Consider the following 17581-nt stretch of genomic DNA (forward strand, 5'->3'; position numbering starts at 1 on the left):
GGAGATCGGACTCCCCCAGAGCTCAGTTTGGGACTGACCCCAGCCAGGGGCCAGTCAGCCCTTTGCAGGGTGGCAGCCACAGCCCTGTGGACATGCCTGGTCCCCATCGTCTCTTTCTAGGACACAGAGGCCTTAAGTGGGGCAGCTCGTGTCTGGGCTCCCACCCCTGTGAGACTGTGGTCTCCCCCCATTGCGAGACTGTGGTCTCCCCCACCACGCATGCCCTGGGGCTCCTTTCTGAACAGGCCTTGCTTCACATCTACTCTGCTTCACGTGCAGCGTGTCTTGCTCTGTCATCCCAGGATGCACGCCTGTGTGCCTCCTGCCAACCACACTGACTACCGGTTTCTGTGCCTACACCTCCCTTTCATGTGGGCACTGTCCCACTGATCATGTGTCCTGGGGCTGCAGTGAGTCCGTGAAGTTTCCTTCTGAACCTCCTCTCCCTCACTTGTTTCTCCTTTATCCTCAGAAAGACTCATGCCTTCACTGGGCAGGAATTGAGCATCCTTGTTACAGGTTTAGTTAAAATCAGATTGAAGTAGTTCACAACTGCATCTGTCTCGTGAACCTTCTGAACCGCTTTTCTGTGTGTGGTGGTCAGATTTCAGCCAGGACCCGAGTGGCTGTCTTCATGTGAGGTCAGGCCATGTGGCCCCGGGCAATGTGGTCAGTATGAACCTCTGGTTCTGCTGGCTGATCCTCCCACTGAGGCCAGCTCCTCCGTCCCCTCCTAGTCACCAGGCCTGATCTTGTCCTGTCTGCCTCACTGACTCTACTCCCCAGGTCACCCAGCTCACCGAGCTATGCAGCAAGGATGACACTCACATGTCCTTAAAATCCACGATGGGCAGGTCCTCCTGCCATTCAGCATGAAGCAAAGCAGAGACACTGCCCATGGAGCTTGTTCCAAAGCTGAACTAGATTAGCGGCTATAGCAGAAGGAACATGGGGTCTGAGGACACGCATGTCTGTTCCCTGGAAACAAGCCCCTTGCCACCTTCAGGGCCCTGTCCCCACCTCCTGGGGGCAGGGTGTTTAGCATGGGCTGGACGCGTTCCTGAAGGGCCTGTGTGGACGGAGGCCTAAGCACAACAACACAGAACGCACAGTACCAAGGGTGGCGTGCTCTCTGCCATCAGGGACGGGGCCCTGCAGAGCTGACATTAGTGTCCCAGCAGCGGGCTGAGAGCTGAGAGGCAAGAACAGACATATTTTTAGGAATATGGCATAATGTGGAAGAAATGTGTCCACTTGATGCATGGGGTGGCTGAGATGCCAAACAGTTCTCTTGGCTAAATTTAGCAGAAGTGTTCTTTAGGTGCTATGTCAGCTAATACATAATACAGGAGGCTCCCGGGCCATGCTGCCTGGCACGGACCCCGGACAGGTGCCCCTGTGCCAGGGGCTGCCGTCCCTCAGTGAGCCAGCCGGGCAACGGGCTAGGGACAGCGGCTAGGGTAGAGTCACGTGTGGAGCCCAAGTGTAGCCAAGAGGGCATGTACAGCCCTGGTCCTTCTAGATTCATTTGGAAGATTCCTGATACTCAGGAGGAAGAATTATACCCTGAGGCCCGCAGAGACTATGAATTTCTAGTTGTTCCCATTTCCACCAACTCTCAGCGTTCCTGGAAGACCGCAGACGTGGGGACACTGGCCGGCAGGTGGGAATCAAGGCAGCGCAAGACAGCCTAAGGTCAGGGGGCCCAGGGTTGGGCAGGGTGGGTTGAGGGCAGGTGACCAGGTCTTTGGAAGCAGTCGGAGGACCTGGGCTGAGATCGCAGGGCAGGACGACCTCCCGGTGCAGGAGCTCAGCTCCAATGACAGGGGTGGGGTCCTGAGAGGGTCTCGTGGTCTCCTCTGACGTGGCACCCAGGGGACCCGGGGGCTGGGGCTTTCAGCCTCTTGATAGGACTAAACCCTTTATTTCATGATAAGATGAAAATGCCCCTTACACAGGTACATGCCTCGAGGTTGTGAGAGGTACAGGGGGAGGAAGACCTGGCACGTGGAAGGCAGGGACAGGGTGCTCCTGAACCACGCCTGCCACGTTGGGGTGTCTCTGCACCAGGAAGTCCAGCCCAAGCCACACTGGCCCTGACGACTTCCTGGGCCCCCTGGGTCCAAGCCCAGAAGCAGCCTCACAACAGCAGCCTCAGCTGTTGCCTGCAAGTCCTGTGGCCTCAAGGAACAAAGTCCTTTGTTCTTCCGGGACCCGCCCCCCCCACCCCACCCTGAGACTTACTCTTCCGAGTCTCTGTCCACATGTAGGCTACCCTGCGGCTGTTGTGGAGGCTATTGTGGTTTCCCTTGAATGTAATTATTTTGGACACCAATGAAGTTTGCACACAACACCCAGGGCAGAGTCTGGCTGTGTGAGAGCAGGAAATCCAATTAAAACCACGGGACCCAGCGGAAAGGGAGCGGTGATGAGATGAGGACCGACATTGGGGGCGTGAGTTCACTGAGGGGCAGGAGGGCCGGTCTTATCACCAGACCCCTGCCCTACGGTGATGGGTACCTCTCCTGCCCTGGGACCTCTCCTGGCCCCAGGACACATCTGCGTTGTATAGGTTTCATCTTTGAAATAATTCCCTAAACAAGCAAGTATTCAAAGTATTCATGGAAACTGCATTTGGGAAGGAAAATTAATCATTTTGGTTTTGTGCCATCATTTTCCTCGCTTTCATACATTAAAATATTTTGACTTTCTAATCCATGAGCAGGGACTATTTATGCATGAAATGTACAGAATCTGTGAAATGTTTAAGAAGAAAAATAGCTCTTCTCACTGGATGGACAAGCATTCAGACGCTCTGGCTGCATGGGGGAGAATCGGCCTCTCAGGCCTCCAAAGTCGCAAACCAGTAGGCAACTCCCGGCCACAGTAGGCACACCGCGACTTTGCTAGATCTGATCAATAAGACGCAGCGCTGCTACTCTGAGGTGATCCAAACACTTCTCATGGGAAAAGGACTGTTTCAAGCATGCTTCCTTCTGGAGAATAGACTGGAACCGTGAGAACCACGAGGGCCCTTACCTTGCTCTCGTCCTCGGGGTCATTGTAGCCACACGCATCTATGAAATCTGGGAAGATCTCTGACCACCCATCACTTGTGCAGTTCTTGCTTATGTTTCCTGGAAGATAACAGTTCAGGTGTCTAAACTTGCTGGTCCAAGGATACAACAAAGTCTTTCTCTTCTGAATCTCCATTTTCTCTGCCCCCATATCGGCCACAAGACTCTAAAGGATTTCTAAAGCTCCCATGCTCCAAGCTCCAACCCTGTAACAACTGCCCAGGATGAACACAAGCTCTCCACATCCCTCCTGATGTCAGGTGTGTGCCTCAGCCCAGAGACTTTGCAGTGAGTGGCCCTGGGAAGAGGCACCCAGTCCCCATCAGCCCCTTTAGCTTTCCAGAAGCTCAGAGAGACAGCAGGGGTTCCGGTCAGAGGAGCTTGTTCAAAAGGTGGGACTGGGGACTGAGGCAGTGAAGACAGCGGGGGGGCGGGGGGGGAGGCTGGCCATGCCATGGTCCTTGTCCCCAGCCTCACGGCCCCAGAGATGTCACTTCTCTCAAACCTCTGGAAGTCCCTCACTGAGTGTTCGTGGGGCTGCATTTCTCTTGGCCTCTGATCCAAGCCCGTGGTTCATCTGTACTGCCCCCTCCCCACCCCACACGCACTTCAGTGCTCAGGTCCCCGTATCTGTGCACGTGGTTCACACACAGTGCTCTCCCTCAGCAAACTCTCCCGTGGCCTGCTCTGCCCCTGCTGTTGGTCTGAGGTGGGCAGGAATCTCTTCATCCTCCTGCTTCTTCAAACCAGCCCTCACATGAGGCAGCTGTCCTCGATGAGGGACCCCTGCTCCTGCTGCCTCCACGGGGAAGCTGACCCCAGACGTAGACCCGCCTCAGGAGCTCAGAACACAGACCAAGTACCTGGTTTGCTGTAAAGGTTGCTGAACACCTTGAACACCGTTGGGCAGGGCACCGTGACAGTCTCACCGACATCCGCAGGGCGCCAGCATGTGAGGTTGTCCCAGACGCCACTGCAGGCTGGAAGGGGACAAAATGAAGGCAGGAACGATAGAGGCCCAATCGCCTGGGGAGGCCCAGGGTGACAGGGTCAGGGTTGTTTAAACACTTTGCAAACAAACAAACAAAAAAAAACACTTTGCAAACAGAAAGCCTGTTTATTAGATAATTATCCTGAGAATTATTTTTCTGTGAAACAAGTATGCACCAACAATATTACTGAGAATGTACTTCACTGTGTGTTCATTTCTATCAGCTTTGAAAAATAACCAGATCTGTGGTAGAAAGTATTTGAGTCACCCAACGTGCACAGTGCCCCTCTGAGTTTTAGTAGAATTATTAAGTTTGTCCTGCTGTGATAAACTGGCACCTTGGTGTCTGAGGCTTGGGGCCGAGGTGCCCTGGACCATCTCTGGCACTGAGGTCAGCTGTGTTCCTCCCTCTCCATTTAAGAGCAGATATCACCAGTCTCCTTCCATTCAAAAGCTTACTGTTGTTTTTGTTGTTGTTGTTTTGGTTTTTTTTGGGGGGGGGGTTGGTGAGAAGAGGGGAGACAGAGAGACAGACTCCTGCATGTGCCCTGACTAGAATCCACCTGGCAACTTCATCTAGGGCCAATGCTCAAATACTGAGCTATATTTAGCACACTTAGACCAACCAAGCTATCCTCAGCGCCCAAGGCCACACTCAAACCAATCAAGCCAGGGGCGAGAGAAGCAGATGGTCACTTCTCCTGTGTGCCCTGACTAGGACATCCATATGCCATATGCCAGACCAACACTCTATCCACTGAAACACTGGCCAGAGCCCAAAAGCTTTCATTTAAAGCCACAAGCAGCAAAGCTCTTGCAGGGACGCTAGCAGGTGCTTGGAACTCTATGACTAGAGCCACCCCTGCTGGGTTCCCCAGCTCACAAACAGCAGGGCAGACAAAGAGCCTTCCTCATCCTGTGCAGGACCTTGTCCCAGTCACTCACAGGTGGGTAGTTAACTACCCTGCAACTCAAGTACCTCTGCCCAGGTGACAATGACCAGAATCCTGAAGAAAGCCAGGGGCACAGTCCCCCTAAGAGGAACTCCAGTAGCTCAGTTGTAATAAATCACACACAGCATTCCAAGAGCTCTCTCTCCAAAGAAACACTCTCCCCAAACAACCCTCACCTCCTGTGCGGAGGCTGTTGGGGAAATGACCTCCTCCCCACTCTGGTCCAGTAGAGGGCCAGGTTCCCAGCTCTGGGAGGGGGTCTGCCTTTAGGGCTTTAAGGACATCCTCAGACATGCTTATATGCCAGGGACCCTAGAAAGTGACATGACTTTTTAAAAATTTTTTTATTTTTAGAGAGAAAGGAAGGGAGACTAAGAGAGAGAAACATCGATTTGTTGCTAAATTCATTCATGCCATCATTGGTTGATTCTTGTTTGTGCCTCGACCAGGGATTGAACCTGCAACCTCAGTATGTCAGGATGACACTCCAACCAAATTAGCTACCTGACCAGGGCCAACATGTCTTCTTTTTACAAAAATGGGACATTGTATATATTGACATCTTCCTTGCTTTCCAGTTTAATAATAAACGCTCACACCGTTCTTGTCTTACACCATCATTTTAAAAGGCAACATTTTCAATGTGTATTACATAGTATGCATACAGCACAATTAAATCCCATTTCTAAACCTTCAATATCCACTATATTCATGACATAAACAGTGATGAATTAATTGTTTTACTGGAAATTTAGTTGTGTTTTTTTTTTTTTTTTTTTTTTCATTTTTCTGAAGCTGGAAACGGGGAGAGACAGTCAGACAGACTCCCGCATGCGCCCGACCGGGATCCACCCGGCACGCCCACCAGGGGCGACGCTCTGCCCACCAGGGGGCGATGCTCTGCCCATCCTGGGCGTCGCCATGTTGCGACCAGAGCCACTCTAGCGCCTGAGGCAGAGGCCACAGAGCCATCCCCAGCGCCCGGGCCATCTCCGCTCCAATGGAGCCTTGGCTGCGGGAGGGGAAGAGAGAGACAGAGAGGAAAGCGCGGCGGAGGGGTGGAGAAGCAAATGGGCACTTCTCCTGTGTGCCCTGGCCGGGAATCGAACCCGGGTCCTCCGCGAAATTTAGTTATTTTTAAAAATTTTTTTTTATTTTTTACAGAGACAGAGTCAGAGAGAGGGATAAATAGGGACAGACAGACAGGAACGAAGAGAGATGAGAAGCATCAATCATTAGTTTTTCATTGCGCATTGCAACACCTTAGTTGTTCACTGATTGCTTTCTCATACGTGCCTTGACCGCGGGCTTTCAGCAGACCGAGTAGCCCCTTGCTAGAGCCAGCGACCTTGGGTTCAAGCTGGTGGGCTTTTTGCTCAAACCAGATAGATGAGCCCGTGCTCAAGCTGGCGACCTCGGAGTCTCGAACCTGGGTCCTCTGCATCCCAGTCCGACGCTCTATCCACTGCACCACCGCCTGGTCAGGCTGGAAATCTAGTTATTAAGTATTTAACAGGTGCCCCCAAAATGCTTGGACTGTTATCCTGTCCTTTAATCTTTTTATTTTTCAAATGATGGGGAAGGCTCTTTCTAATGCAGAATGCTAATTAATAAATGTGCAAAGAATGGTTAGAATCAGGAAAGTAAAATCCAGGCATGATCCATTAGTAGACAGTAAAATGCTGAACTAGAATTTACACGTTGCCAGCAGCCCCACAGACTCCCTGCTAATTTGAAAAGGGAATAAAAGAACTTTATAGGCAATATCCTGGAGAACATTTTTAACTAAGGAATCAAAGAGTACAAGGGGGACACTGGGGGACATAACAGGCTACCAGCACTGTGTGTGTGATGGAACTGACAGTGAGGACATATTTCTTTGTAAGGAGTTACATCCAAATTACAGAGAGGTGGCCCCAAAGTCCCCCAGGAGGGACACCTGCCTGGTTCAGGGCTTGTGAGCTAGCCACGGGGGTCACAAGCACAGGGCACAGAAAAGGGCGAGGTTGTTCCTGAAGGAGATGGCATGGGACCGGGGGCTCCGCAGACCAAGCTCAGAGGCCCTGGAAAAGCCTCCAAAAGAAGCCCCTTGTTTCGCTTTGGGAGTGTACGTCCTTTCATCCCTGGAGACAAGGATGCTGCCTCTCACTGTGCATCCTGAAGAAGAAACTGCACCAGATAAAAACTGACCAGAGGCAGGACACATGGACGTACTCGCTGCGCTTTCTGACACTGGGCAGGTCTGTAGGACTGGCTGTGCTGAGTCCCGCCTGTCATGATGGGATCTGGGAACCGAGTCCAGGCTCAGCTGTGGTCAGGAGGCTGTGCCGACTGAGGGGACGCCAACCAGTCCTCTGAGCTTGAAAATTCCAGCCCAACAGTCTTGAAAAATGGATTGTGCTCATGTTGGTCATCAAAGCCTTTGACCTAGTCCCAGCCTTCTCTGGTCTATCACCAATTCAAAGGACTAAAAGCCAAATGCAGTGACTCATCAATAGAGTTGGAAAAAAATCGTTTTTAAAAATTGCTTTGCTCTTTCCTGTGAACCCAGCCATTTGCTGGGACATGAATCAGAGCCAAGCAGACTCCCACCACCGGCCTCACAGAGCTGGTCCCAGGGCCGTGCTGCCAGCAGACCTCCTGAGGAGGGTGCTGTCGTTGCTGCCGCAGTCATTTCTGCAAGGTGCTCGCTGCAGGTAAGCACACAGGCCTGTCCTCTAGGGCCCCTGGACCTGGGAAGCCTCTGGGACCAGCATGCTTTCCTGACTTTAGATGGCCCAGGACCGTGGACACCCAGGTGTGCAAACATCACAGATGTCACAGCCCCACCCCCTGAGCTCTCCCTGCCCCGAGGCAGTGAGCAGGCCCAAGCAGCCACCCCACCTCATGACACTCACCTTGTGTCCTACAGCCAGAACCAGGCTACGTGTGATTCCCTTCCTTGGCCCCACTCTGCTCTGGGGGCCTCAGAAGGTGGCTGCCATCACCAGCTTGTGGACACTTTGCTCAGAGACCACCCTACACTCAGCCATTCCTGGACACTCAGGCCGTCAGTCCTCAGGAAAGACCCCAGGGTCCCTGTTTTCTGAGCTCAGGATGCACAGGGCTGAGAGAGGGGTCACCCCAACTGGCTGCTGGGAGCGGTGCCACATGGACCACCCCACAGTTCCAGCAGCTGCATTCCAGGCATGTGTTAGCCTGTATGGAAACAAGGCTCCGCAGAAGCGACAAAGCCTTGCAGGGGCGGAGGGGTGCCAAGCAGGTCCAGCGCCCTGTCCTACGGATGGTGGACAGTGTGCCTGTGAGCTCTGCACTCCCCGAGGGCGGACTTCCTTGCTGGATGTCTTTGCTGCCTGCTCAGGTGGCAGATGTCAAATGCTCTGTGACTCTTAGTCCCATAGAATCCCAGTGGATCAGAACACTCACAGTGGGGATCCAGTTCCCCAAACTGAAGGATCCCTTCTTCCTGTTGTTCTGAGGATGCACTTCGCATCACCTGTCCTTAAGATATTGGCCAGTGGGGAGAGGACAGCACATCCACGCATGCGCTAAGCTGGGCATGCGCTGGTGCTGTTTTAGAAAGGCTGCCGTCAGGTGACCGTGCTGCTCCCAGCAGACGCAGAGTGCAAGGCAGCATTTGGAGGGGAAACACTAGAGTCATAGCTGTCAGGACGAATGAGGCCTCTGCTGTGGAATGTCTCTCCCCAGAGATAGCCCTGTCGGTGAACGGGACCAGGGGAGGGAAGGAGTCGTTGCAATTGGCAGTTGACAATTTAATAGAACAGCTCTGGGTGTGACAATAACCTCAGTGTCCCTGGGGACAGAAAGGAGACACAACATGGTCCAACCAGTAAACTCCATGTTCTTGATTTCACACAGCTCTGAGATAAGCAGCCGCTGCCCCTCCTAACATCTGAGGTGACAACTATTCATTTCTCAACAAATGTTATTGAGCATCACAGTGGCCCCAGGCCAACCACAAGGGCCTGGATCCTGATCAGAAGCACAGCTCCCCCAGGGCATCAAGCTGAGACAGCTCTTCAACACTCCCCTGCATGTCAGCCAGCACGCAGGGTGAGCGTTCAGCCACCAAAGAACTAGAGGCACAGGCTGGACCATGGCCCCAGGACTCCCCAGTACTCTGTCCAGTTAGGGCATTGTGATAACCCCACCCTCACTCGCCCAGACATGATACAAAGTAAGGATGGAATACTATTTGCTGGGACTTTGCTGCTGGGTGGCACTTTGGAATTAGATCACTTCAGGATTTTCAATCTGGAGGTAACAAGACTTTATTTTAGGGGCAATGGTTTAGGTGGATTTCCTCAGTGAGGAACATAGTCTAGGACTTGACCTAACATTAAACCAAGATTCAAAACCCAGAACTTACCAAAGCTGTTTTCTGAACAAAAGGATTTTTCAGAGAAATATATAGAAACCCAGTCTGAACCAGTATGTTTGAGAAATATGCTGAATGCAATGAACCCCAAACATCAAAACGTCTGAGCTGAGCGGATGCTGTCCTGTGGTGGGGACCCCGGCCAGCACTGCACCCATGGACGGGGCAGACACAGCGAAGGCAAGGGAGCATGTTCACGCCTCTCTCGCCTCCAACAGCCGCACGACAGGCACTCTCAGAGTCCTGTGTGTGGCCAGACTGGCCTCTGTTCACAGGAACGTGTTGACCTATACACAAGACGCTGTGTCCCCCACTGAGATGTCTGCTGTTGTTACCTGTTATCACCATCACTGCTGCCTAACAATAAATCAGTGGTTCTCAAAACCTTCTCTCCAATGTTTGTGCTGACTTGAGATGTTGCTGCTGCTCCATGAACTCAGGAGGGCAGTGCTGGGGATGTTTTGTCAGAGGCCTGATGGGGGCCAACCAGCTGGGACACGGAGCACAGGGTCCTCCATGTTATTCCCAAGATAATCTTCTGTAGATTTATGCTCAAGACTTGGGCAACTTCCCAGGATCGGTTCAGGACATCTATCTACCAGTGTTATGATAGGAGTGTCACACTGCCCGCACAGCAGAGCACAGCCACATGGGACCCCTCGTGTAGGACAGCCTGGTGCAGAGACGCCTGGCCCTGCTGCTCTCGACATAGGCACCTGAGACCCACCTCCCGTGGACGACCAGCAGTGCCCCCCTCTGCAGGACCAGAGGGCTGGTGTGCTGGACACAGTTCTAGTGACTTTAGCAGCCCCCACCCACCCAGTGTGGTTCCTCCCCGGGGCCCCGTGCCCAGCACCCCTGCCTCCCATCCTCTCCTCCTCCTTCCAGGGCCAAACCTTCAAGTCTGCCCTTGGTCATTCTTCCTGCCTCCAAGACCTTCTGCCAACAATGAGGTGGCCTCCCTAATAGCCCTTTCCTCCTGTGCGGTACAGGCTCCCTCCTCTGTGCATTCTGGAAGAGAAGCTCACCCCGATGTTCACCATGGGGACCTGCTCTGCCATCGACTCCCTACTGTCTTGCATCTGCCCCGCCCACAGGGCTGATACTTGTCACTGCAAGAAAACTGGGTGGCATCTTCCTCCACCACTCCAAACGCAGGGCTGTTTCACGGCCTTTATCTAAAGGTTCCATGGTCTCTGCTCAAGCTGAGGCCCAGGTGAACTTGGTGAAGTTCATGGACTCTGCCCTGGATACTGCCAAGTAGCACACCTGCTGTGGGTCACACACAGACCACCTCTGAGAATGTCTGGAACCCAGTGAGGTCTGAGAGCATGCTGAGCCATCTCCGCTCCAGCGGGCGGGCTGGGTCTACCACGCAGATAGCGGCCTGCCAGCTCCTGGCCATGTCTGCCACATGGGAGTTCTGCCTGCCTCCTGCAGAGCTTTTTAAATGCCACATAACATTTGCATTCCTAATTTTCAGTGAAAACAGAAAGCTGGGCAGTCAGTCTCTGCCGCATTTTCGCAGAGTAACAAGTCAGGGCCGTGAGGTGCAGCTGCCCCTTCCCTTGGTCACACCCCCATAATGCTCACCTCACCGCATGGCCCACAGCTCACACCCATGAACGGGTGAGTGGCCAGGGACCAGGCCCCGCACCTGTGCCTTCCTGACAGAGTCACACTAAAAAAACACTGTTTTGAACACAATGAATGGCACACACCATCTACACAAGCCAACCAGAAATAAAGGGTCTTTAACATGAAATCCTGATGGTAGGTCAGGACAGCCCTAGGAGACAGCAGAGAACCCAACATCCTGAACCAGTCAGTGGCTCCTCCAGCAGCATCTATCCGGGAACATCACTGGCACAAGTTAACAGATGGGCCTTCCAGGTCCTCCTTCCGCGGTCTAGTCCACCCTGACCCACTGCAAGGGGCTGTCCTCAAGCAAGGTCATGGCCATGCTCCTTCTGCCCCTGGGACAGTGCTGCTTTCTGTTGTGAACAAAACACTCTCGATGGATGTAGGTAAATCAAGAGTATTCCAGGAGCTTCTCCCTGACATGCCAGTTATAAAGAGGAGCAGGCAGAGGTGCACTGTGTTTGTGCTAAGAATTCATCAGCAATAAAACTGACCACTGTGGGCCAGCAATGCCACAGGTAAACTTCTCTTCCCTCCCTGTTTTGGGAGTGACTGTGTCCAGAGCTGTGGCAGGACCTGGGGTGAGTCCTGAAGAGGCTGCAGGCATGAGAAGTGCCAGGCCCATGGAAGAGAAGGAAGAATCTGTAAACCCTCTTTGGAGGTTGAAAGACACACTCATGTGAAGTTCTTTCAGGGCTGTGCTGGGGGTAAATTAATGCTGTTTGTGGGCAGCCCCAGGCTCCTCAACAGCTTGACTGTGCAGCAGTGGTGTGTGTGGGGGGAATACCGGGTCACCTACTGAGATGGTTGTGGGACCCAATGCTACCCACCTGCTGCTGGGACGTGTGGGCAGGGAACTCGATTCTAATGGCTTTACTCTGTCTCCTCCCAGTCCTTACTTTTCCTAAATCTCTTAGTTTTCATGGAAGGGAATGGACCCTAGTGGCCGTGATAATTGTTTTATAGGGAGGCCCTTAGTGGCAGGACTCATGTCTTATCTATCCTTGCAACTGGCCAATGGGTAGCACCTGGCTTTGCCCAGAACAGACACTCGGTCACCATTTGTTGCAGAGCAGAGCTACTTCATCAGCCTTTCTCTGGATACAGTTCAACGGGACTATGAGGGAGATGTGGTCGCCATGACCACATATGATACAGAACCCCAGCTCTTTATGGCTGGAAGGAAAGGAGGAGCCAGTGGCCTCCCAGTCAGCTCAGGAGTGGACAGGAGGGACACTCAGTCTAGAGCAGTGCTGTCTGGCCAGCGTGGGAGCCGTGTGGCAGGTCCATACTGTGATGCACTAGGTTTCTATGACTTAGCACACAAAACATCTCATCAACGTGTTAGTACTCATTACAAGTTTAAATGATAATGACTCAGATATATTTGGATACTTAGAATGTATTGTTAAAACTAATCTCACATTTTTCTTTTTGCTTGTTTTAATGTGGCTCCCAGAAAATTCAAAGTTACATAGGCGGCTCCCATTCTATGTCTACTGGGCAGCACTGGTCCCCAACAAAGCCCGCATCTACGACTCTGGTCTGAGGTCCTCCAAGTACACCAGACTGTTTTAACACATACTCTTACTTTGATTTTAATTTTTTCCTTGAAGAGGATAAAATAATGATCTAGCACAGAGAAAAAGAAAGCTGATAGGAAAAGGTCTTTGCTACTGTTTGTAATCTGACTGTTACCCCAGAAGAACCTTCTGAGTTTACAAAATGTGAATGTGCTCAGGTTGAGGGCACATTGTCCCAGCATTTCTGCTTTGACCTGAAGGAAATAAAACCAGCAAGTTCACTGTATTCACAATAGGCGTGTCTTCAGGAAAACAAAAATCTCATTTTCCTGTTTGTTTTCTGATACATTTCTACTGTTCTTAACTGGACCAAAAATTCTTTTTGGTGTTACTAAGAATTCAAAATGCAAGAAATCAGATAAGTAATCAAGCAAAATGAAGTTGCTTTTGCAAAGTAGAGCAACACTCATAAAATTATTTTAGTAACAGTTGCTATTGTCTCAAACCATGGAAACTGCTCTCTTAAAGATTAAAACTTTCTTCCTAAAGTTTTATACAAAGAACTTTCCCCTCCATATGAGTTTTACCAGAAGTTTAATAAAAAACAAACAAACAAACAGTGGAGGACCTGGCCGGGTATCTCAGCGGATAAAGCGTCATTCCGGCACGCCAGAGGTCGCAGGCTCGACATCCAGTTAGGACACATTTGACAAACAACCAATGAGTGCACAACTGAATGGAACAACAAGTTGATGCTTCTCTTTCTCCCCTTTCTTCTTCTCTCTTAAAAAACAGCAACAATGGAAACAGACCTTTTTTCTTTCTTTCCTTTCTTTTCCCTTTTTTTTTTTAATGCAGGTGACCTTAACACACCTGTTTGCAGAGTGAGGCGTGAGCTGTCTGCTTGCCAGGCTATCCACCGCTGGGGAGTCTCACTCACTGAGCCAGGCTTACCTTTGTATGTCTCTGTCTGAGCCCTGAGAAGCTCTGCACACTTCATCTCTTCCTCCTGTATTTCCAGATGAATGCGGCATTCTGGGTGAATGCTGGTCACCTGGCCAAGGTTTAAAAAACATAGAAATAACTAAAAATCCCATCCTAAGAGGACAGTCAAGCAAAAGTTCTACAAGAAAATTCCAAACCACAGAGTTTTAATTTTAATTAAAAAATTCTTTTTTATTTATTGATTTGAGAGAGAGAGAGGAAAGGAGAGAGAGAGGAACCTCGAGCTGTTCCTGTGTGTGCCCTGCCTGAGGGTTAAAATGGCAACAACCTGTGCACTTCAGAATGAAGCACTAACCAACAGTTTTAAACTGCTTTGAAACTAACACTCACTTAAAAGCAATCACCATCTTATTTATTTTTAAATTTTTAAATTTTATTTATTTATTTATTTATTTTACAGAGACAGAGAGAGAGAGAGTCAGAGAGAGGGATAGACAGGGACAGACAGACAGGAATGGAGAGAGATGAGAAGCATCAAACATTAGTTTTTCATTGTGCGTTGCAACACCGTAGTTGTTCATTGATAGCTTTCTCACATGTGCCTTGACCGCAGGCCTTCAGCAGACTGAGCAACCCCTTGCTGAAGCCAGCGACCTTGGGTCCAAGCTGGTGAGCCTTGCTCAAACCAGATGAGCCCGCACTCAAGCTGGCGACCTTGAGGTCTCGAACCTGGGTCCTTCCGCATCCCAGTCTGATGCTCTATCCACTGCGCCACCGCCTGGTCAGGCTTATTTATTTTTTTAAGCATCACTGTTTACTTTGTGAAGGAATGTTAAACATACAACTTAATAAAAATTTTTTTCTGAGCAGGAAACAAGCTTTCAAATAGAATACATTGCATTTGGCAGCAGTAGACATCTTTAACCTAAATAATCTCTCAATATTTGAGTCCTCCATTTCATAGCCTTTGATTTAATTACAGTAAAAACATGTTTACTTGTAAGACCATCCTTGAGGAGTGCACAGTATCTCTAGATGCCAGAATGCTTCACCTAAAGATGCCTCCACACTCTCTGGTAAGAGCCCCAGTAGGATAATTTTATTCTCAGAGGCTGCAGGTCACAGTCGAAACTCAACTTTAGGATTTGGAATGAAGGAGCTTTTCAAAAAGATTAGAAGGGAGGTAGGAAGGAGTGTGGGGACAGTCAAATCACTGCCACTAAAGAGCTATCACGGGAGCTAAAGGTGTGACTTAGATAATGACTATGCCATTATTCACGTGTGCAGAAGACAGACCCACGTGTCTCCGTCCTGAAAGATAACATTCTGCTCTGTTTTCACAAAGGATCAACATTCTCTTTTTTTTTCTTCTTTTTTTTTAAATTTTATTTATTCATTTTAGAGAGGAGAGAGAGGGAGAGAGAGAGACAGAGAGAGAAGAGAGAGAGACAGGGGGAAGGAGCTGGAAGCATCAACTCCCATATGTGCCTTGACCAGGCAAGCCCAGGGTTTCGAACCGGCGACCTCAGCATTTCCAGGTCGACACTATCCTCTGCGCCACCACAGGTCAGGCCTCTTTTTTATTACTATCCCCCACCCAAACAAGTACTCACAGTGTTAGCTGGAGCTGGGCCCCTCCCACATCTGAACAAAAGTCTACGTTAACTAAAGAAAATCATACTTGGGCATGTTCTAGTCACCTACGTTTGATTATCCTACTACTGATGATACTATTGAAAGAGGTCAGTTATTATTATAACAAGAAATAAAATTTCCTAAGAGAATTAAGAAAAGAAACTTAATGCTGGATACTTTTGCCACATTTATCCTCATTAAAAAAAAATACCTGAAACTTGTTTTTCCCCTAGCTCATTACTGGACAGCCACTAACTGCTGAAGCTCCTTGCTTCCAGCAGGCTGCATGTTTCATATATGAACAGTCAATGGTTTAAATGTCAGGATTAAGGAAATTCTACTGACTTAAAAAGAAAGATAAGTTTTTGTTAGGGTACTAATAGTCACTACAATGCCTGACCTTCTTGGGATATGCAGAGCAATCCCTTATTCTGGAACAACCAACTAGCTTTTTCAAAGCATTGAAATGGGCAGCAAGGTTCTCCTCTCACAGAATTGGGGGTGGGATGGAGGGAGGAGGAAGGGCCAGGTTTGCCTTCACAGGCAAGCAAGGGTAGCGGGGTCGCGCCCCCTAGAACTCTTAATGCTCTCAGCCAGCACAGCTCCCCCAACTGCTCTGTCCTTGGCCTCACAGCCTTAGAAGGGACGTGAGTCATTGCAGACACGACCCGCTGCGCCACACACCGAACAAGGCGGTTCACGTGTGTGTGTGTGTGTGTGTGTGTGTGTGTGTGTGTGTGGTCTTCAAAGGAAAAGAATTATTGAGATGTAACTGAATGTACTACTTTAACAAACTTCTGCCCAGCGTATCATTCCATTTTACATAATGATTTAAAAAAAAATCAAAGAATGTTTCCAAAAGGAAAGTTTCCTTGGCCACGTTGGGTCTCGCTCTGAGACTAAAACAAACAAAACCAGTCGCAGGTACCGGAGGCGGAAGGAGACGTCGCTGGAGACAAACCCCAATGACCCTCTGAGACGCGAAGCCGGCGCAGGCGGCCGCGGCACTGTCCCCACGCAGGGTCCGGAGGAACGCACCTCGGGAGAGCCAGCGCCTCTTGGAAGCGCGTCGCGGAGACACGGGGTCCCGTTTCCATTAAGTCCAGGAGGGCGGCACGGAGGAGGGCAAACGCAACTTCCCAGCCCGGGTCAGGGGCTCGGATCTTCGCGGCCCTGGGGAGGGTCCCGCGCTCCTGGACTCGCGAGGGGGCTCAGGGACGCGGGGAGCGTCCTCCCTGGGGCAGGAGACAGGGGCTGGGCCGGGGGGGGGGTGTGTGCTGGAGGGGTCCCGCGCACTCACCGGTGCAAGCAGCCAGCCACAGCAGGTCAGCAGCGCGGGCGGCAGCAGCGCGGGCGCCCTCATCCCGGCTCCGCGGCTCCGACATGGGGCGCGCAGCTCGCGGCTCCCGGGACCGCACACCAGCCTCCGGGGCCCGTGCGCTCAGCAGCTCCCGCCCCGCTTGGTCCCCGCCCGCCCGCCTGTCAGTCTCGCTGCACCCCGCGCCCGCGCTCCGCCCCGCGGCCCCCGCCCCCGTCCCGCTCTCCCTCTCCTGAGCTCCTCCAACCCCCGCACCACCTACAGCAACCGGAGTAGCAGGTGAAGGATGCGCATAGGTGGGCGAGGGCGCGCAGTGCCTGCCCCACTCCAAGTGGAGAGGTCGGAGGCGAGAGGGCGACTGGGAGTGCCCCCGCTCCCCCCCCCCCCACACACACACACAGTCTGGGACAGGGTGCCAGGGCTCCAGCCGTGAACCGCGACAGATGTGCACCTACTTGTGCCTTCCTAGTTAAATAATAATCTAAAAACGGCCAAGAAAGTGGCAAGAAACCCAGTTAGAGTGGGTGGGTGGGCTGCCTTCAAAGCCAGTGGGGCTTTGTGTTGAGGAAACTGAAAATTAAGAAAATTGGATGAGTTTGGTCAGGAGCAGACTGAACATGGTGGCAGGTCTTCAGTCCTGCCGGTGTGAAACTGGCAAGGTCATTCTCTCCCGCAGACCCCAGCCGCGCAGGTGGAGCTGGGGGGACACCCTGGCCGTGCCCACCTTCCTCCGGAGGCTCTGGCACCTTTGAATTTCCCGAAGGATTAGTGTAGTTTAAGAGTTGGTTGTTAACCAGCAAGTGGGAAAGCACTAGAAATGAAAAAACATGTAAATTTTGTGGTGGTTTTAATTTATCGATATTTTCTGAAGATAATTTCAGACTTACACAAAAGTTATTCAATAGAATAAGAAGAGTACAAAGAACACTCTTATACCCTTATTTAGATTCAGCTGTTAGTTGACCTTGTTGCTTTATCGTTTGTGTTCTCTGTTGACCAACCACCCTTACCTTCCAAATACCTATCAATATCTTTCTGTCATCTTCTCTGTCATCTGTCTATCTACCTGTCTATATGTCTGTCTGTCTGGTGGAGAACA

The 17581-nt window shown here is 51.1% G+C and overlaps 1 protein-coding gene across 2 annotated transcripts in view; it reads right to left on the reverse strand.

Moving 5' to 3' along the window:
* Positions 1-16606, reverse strand: part of VIPR2 (vasoactive intestinal peptide receptor 2) — a 38390-nt gene extending 21784 nt beyond the window's left edge. For both annotated transcript variants that reach the window (XM_066236651.1, XM_066236650.1), the window contains exons 1-4: positions 16465-16606; positions 13539-13638; positions 3941-4057; positions 3040-3137 (exon numbers count right to left, since the gene is read on the reverse strand). In XM_066236651.1, coding sequence (XP_066092748.1) covers positions 3040-3137; positions 3941-4057; positions 13539-13638; positions 16465-16527 — 378 coding nt within the window. In that variant the 5' untranslated portion in view covers positions 16528-16606. The remainder of the gene's footprint in view (positions 1-3039; positions 3138-3940; positions 4058-13538; positions 13639-16464) is intronic.
* Positions 16607-17581: the final 975 nt, after the last annotated feature.

The sequence above is a fragment of the Saccopteryx bilineata genome, chromosome 6 (assembly GCF_036850765.1).
Source record: "Saccopteryx bilineata isolate mSacBil1 chromosome 6, mSacBil1_pri_phased_curated, whole genome shotgun sequence".
Classification (NCBI taxonomy): Eukaryota; Metazoa; Chordata; class Mammalia; order Chiroptera; family Emballonuridae; genus Saccopteryx; species Saccopteryx bilineata.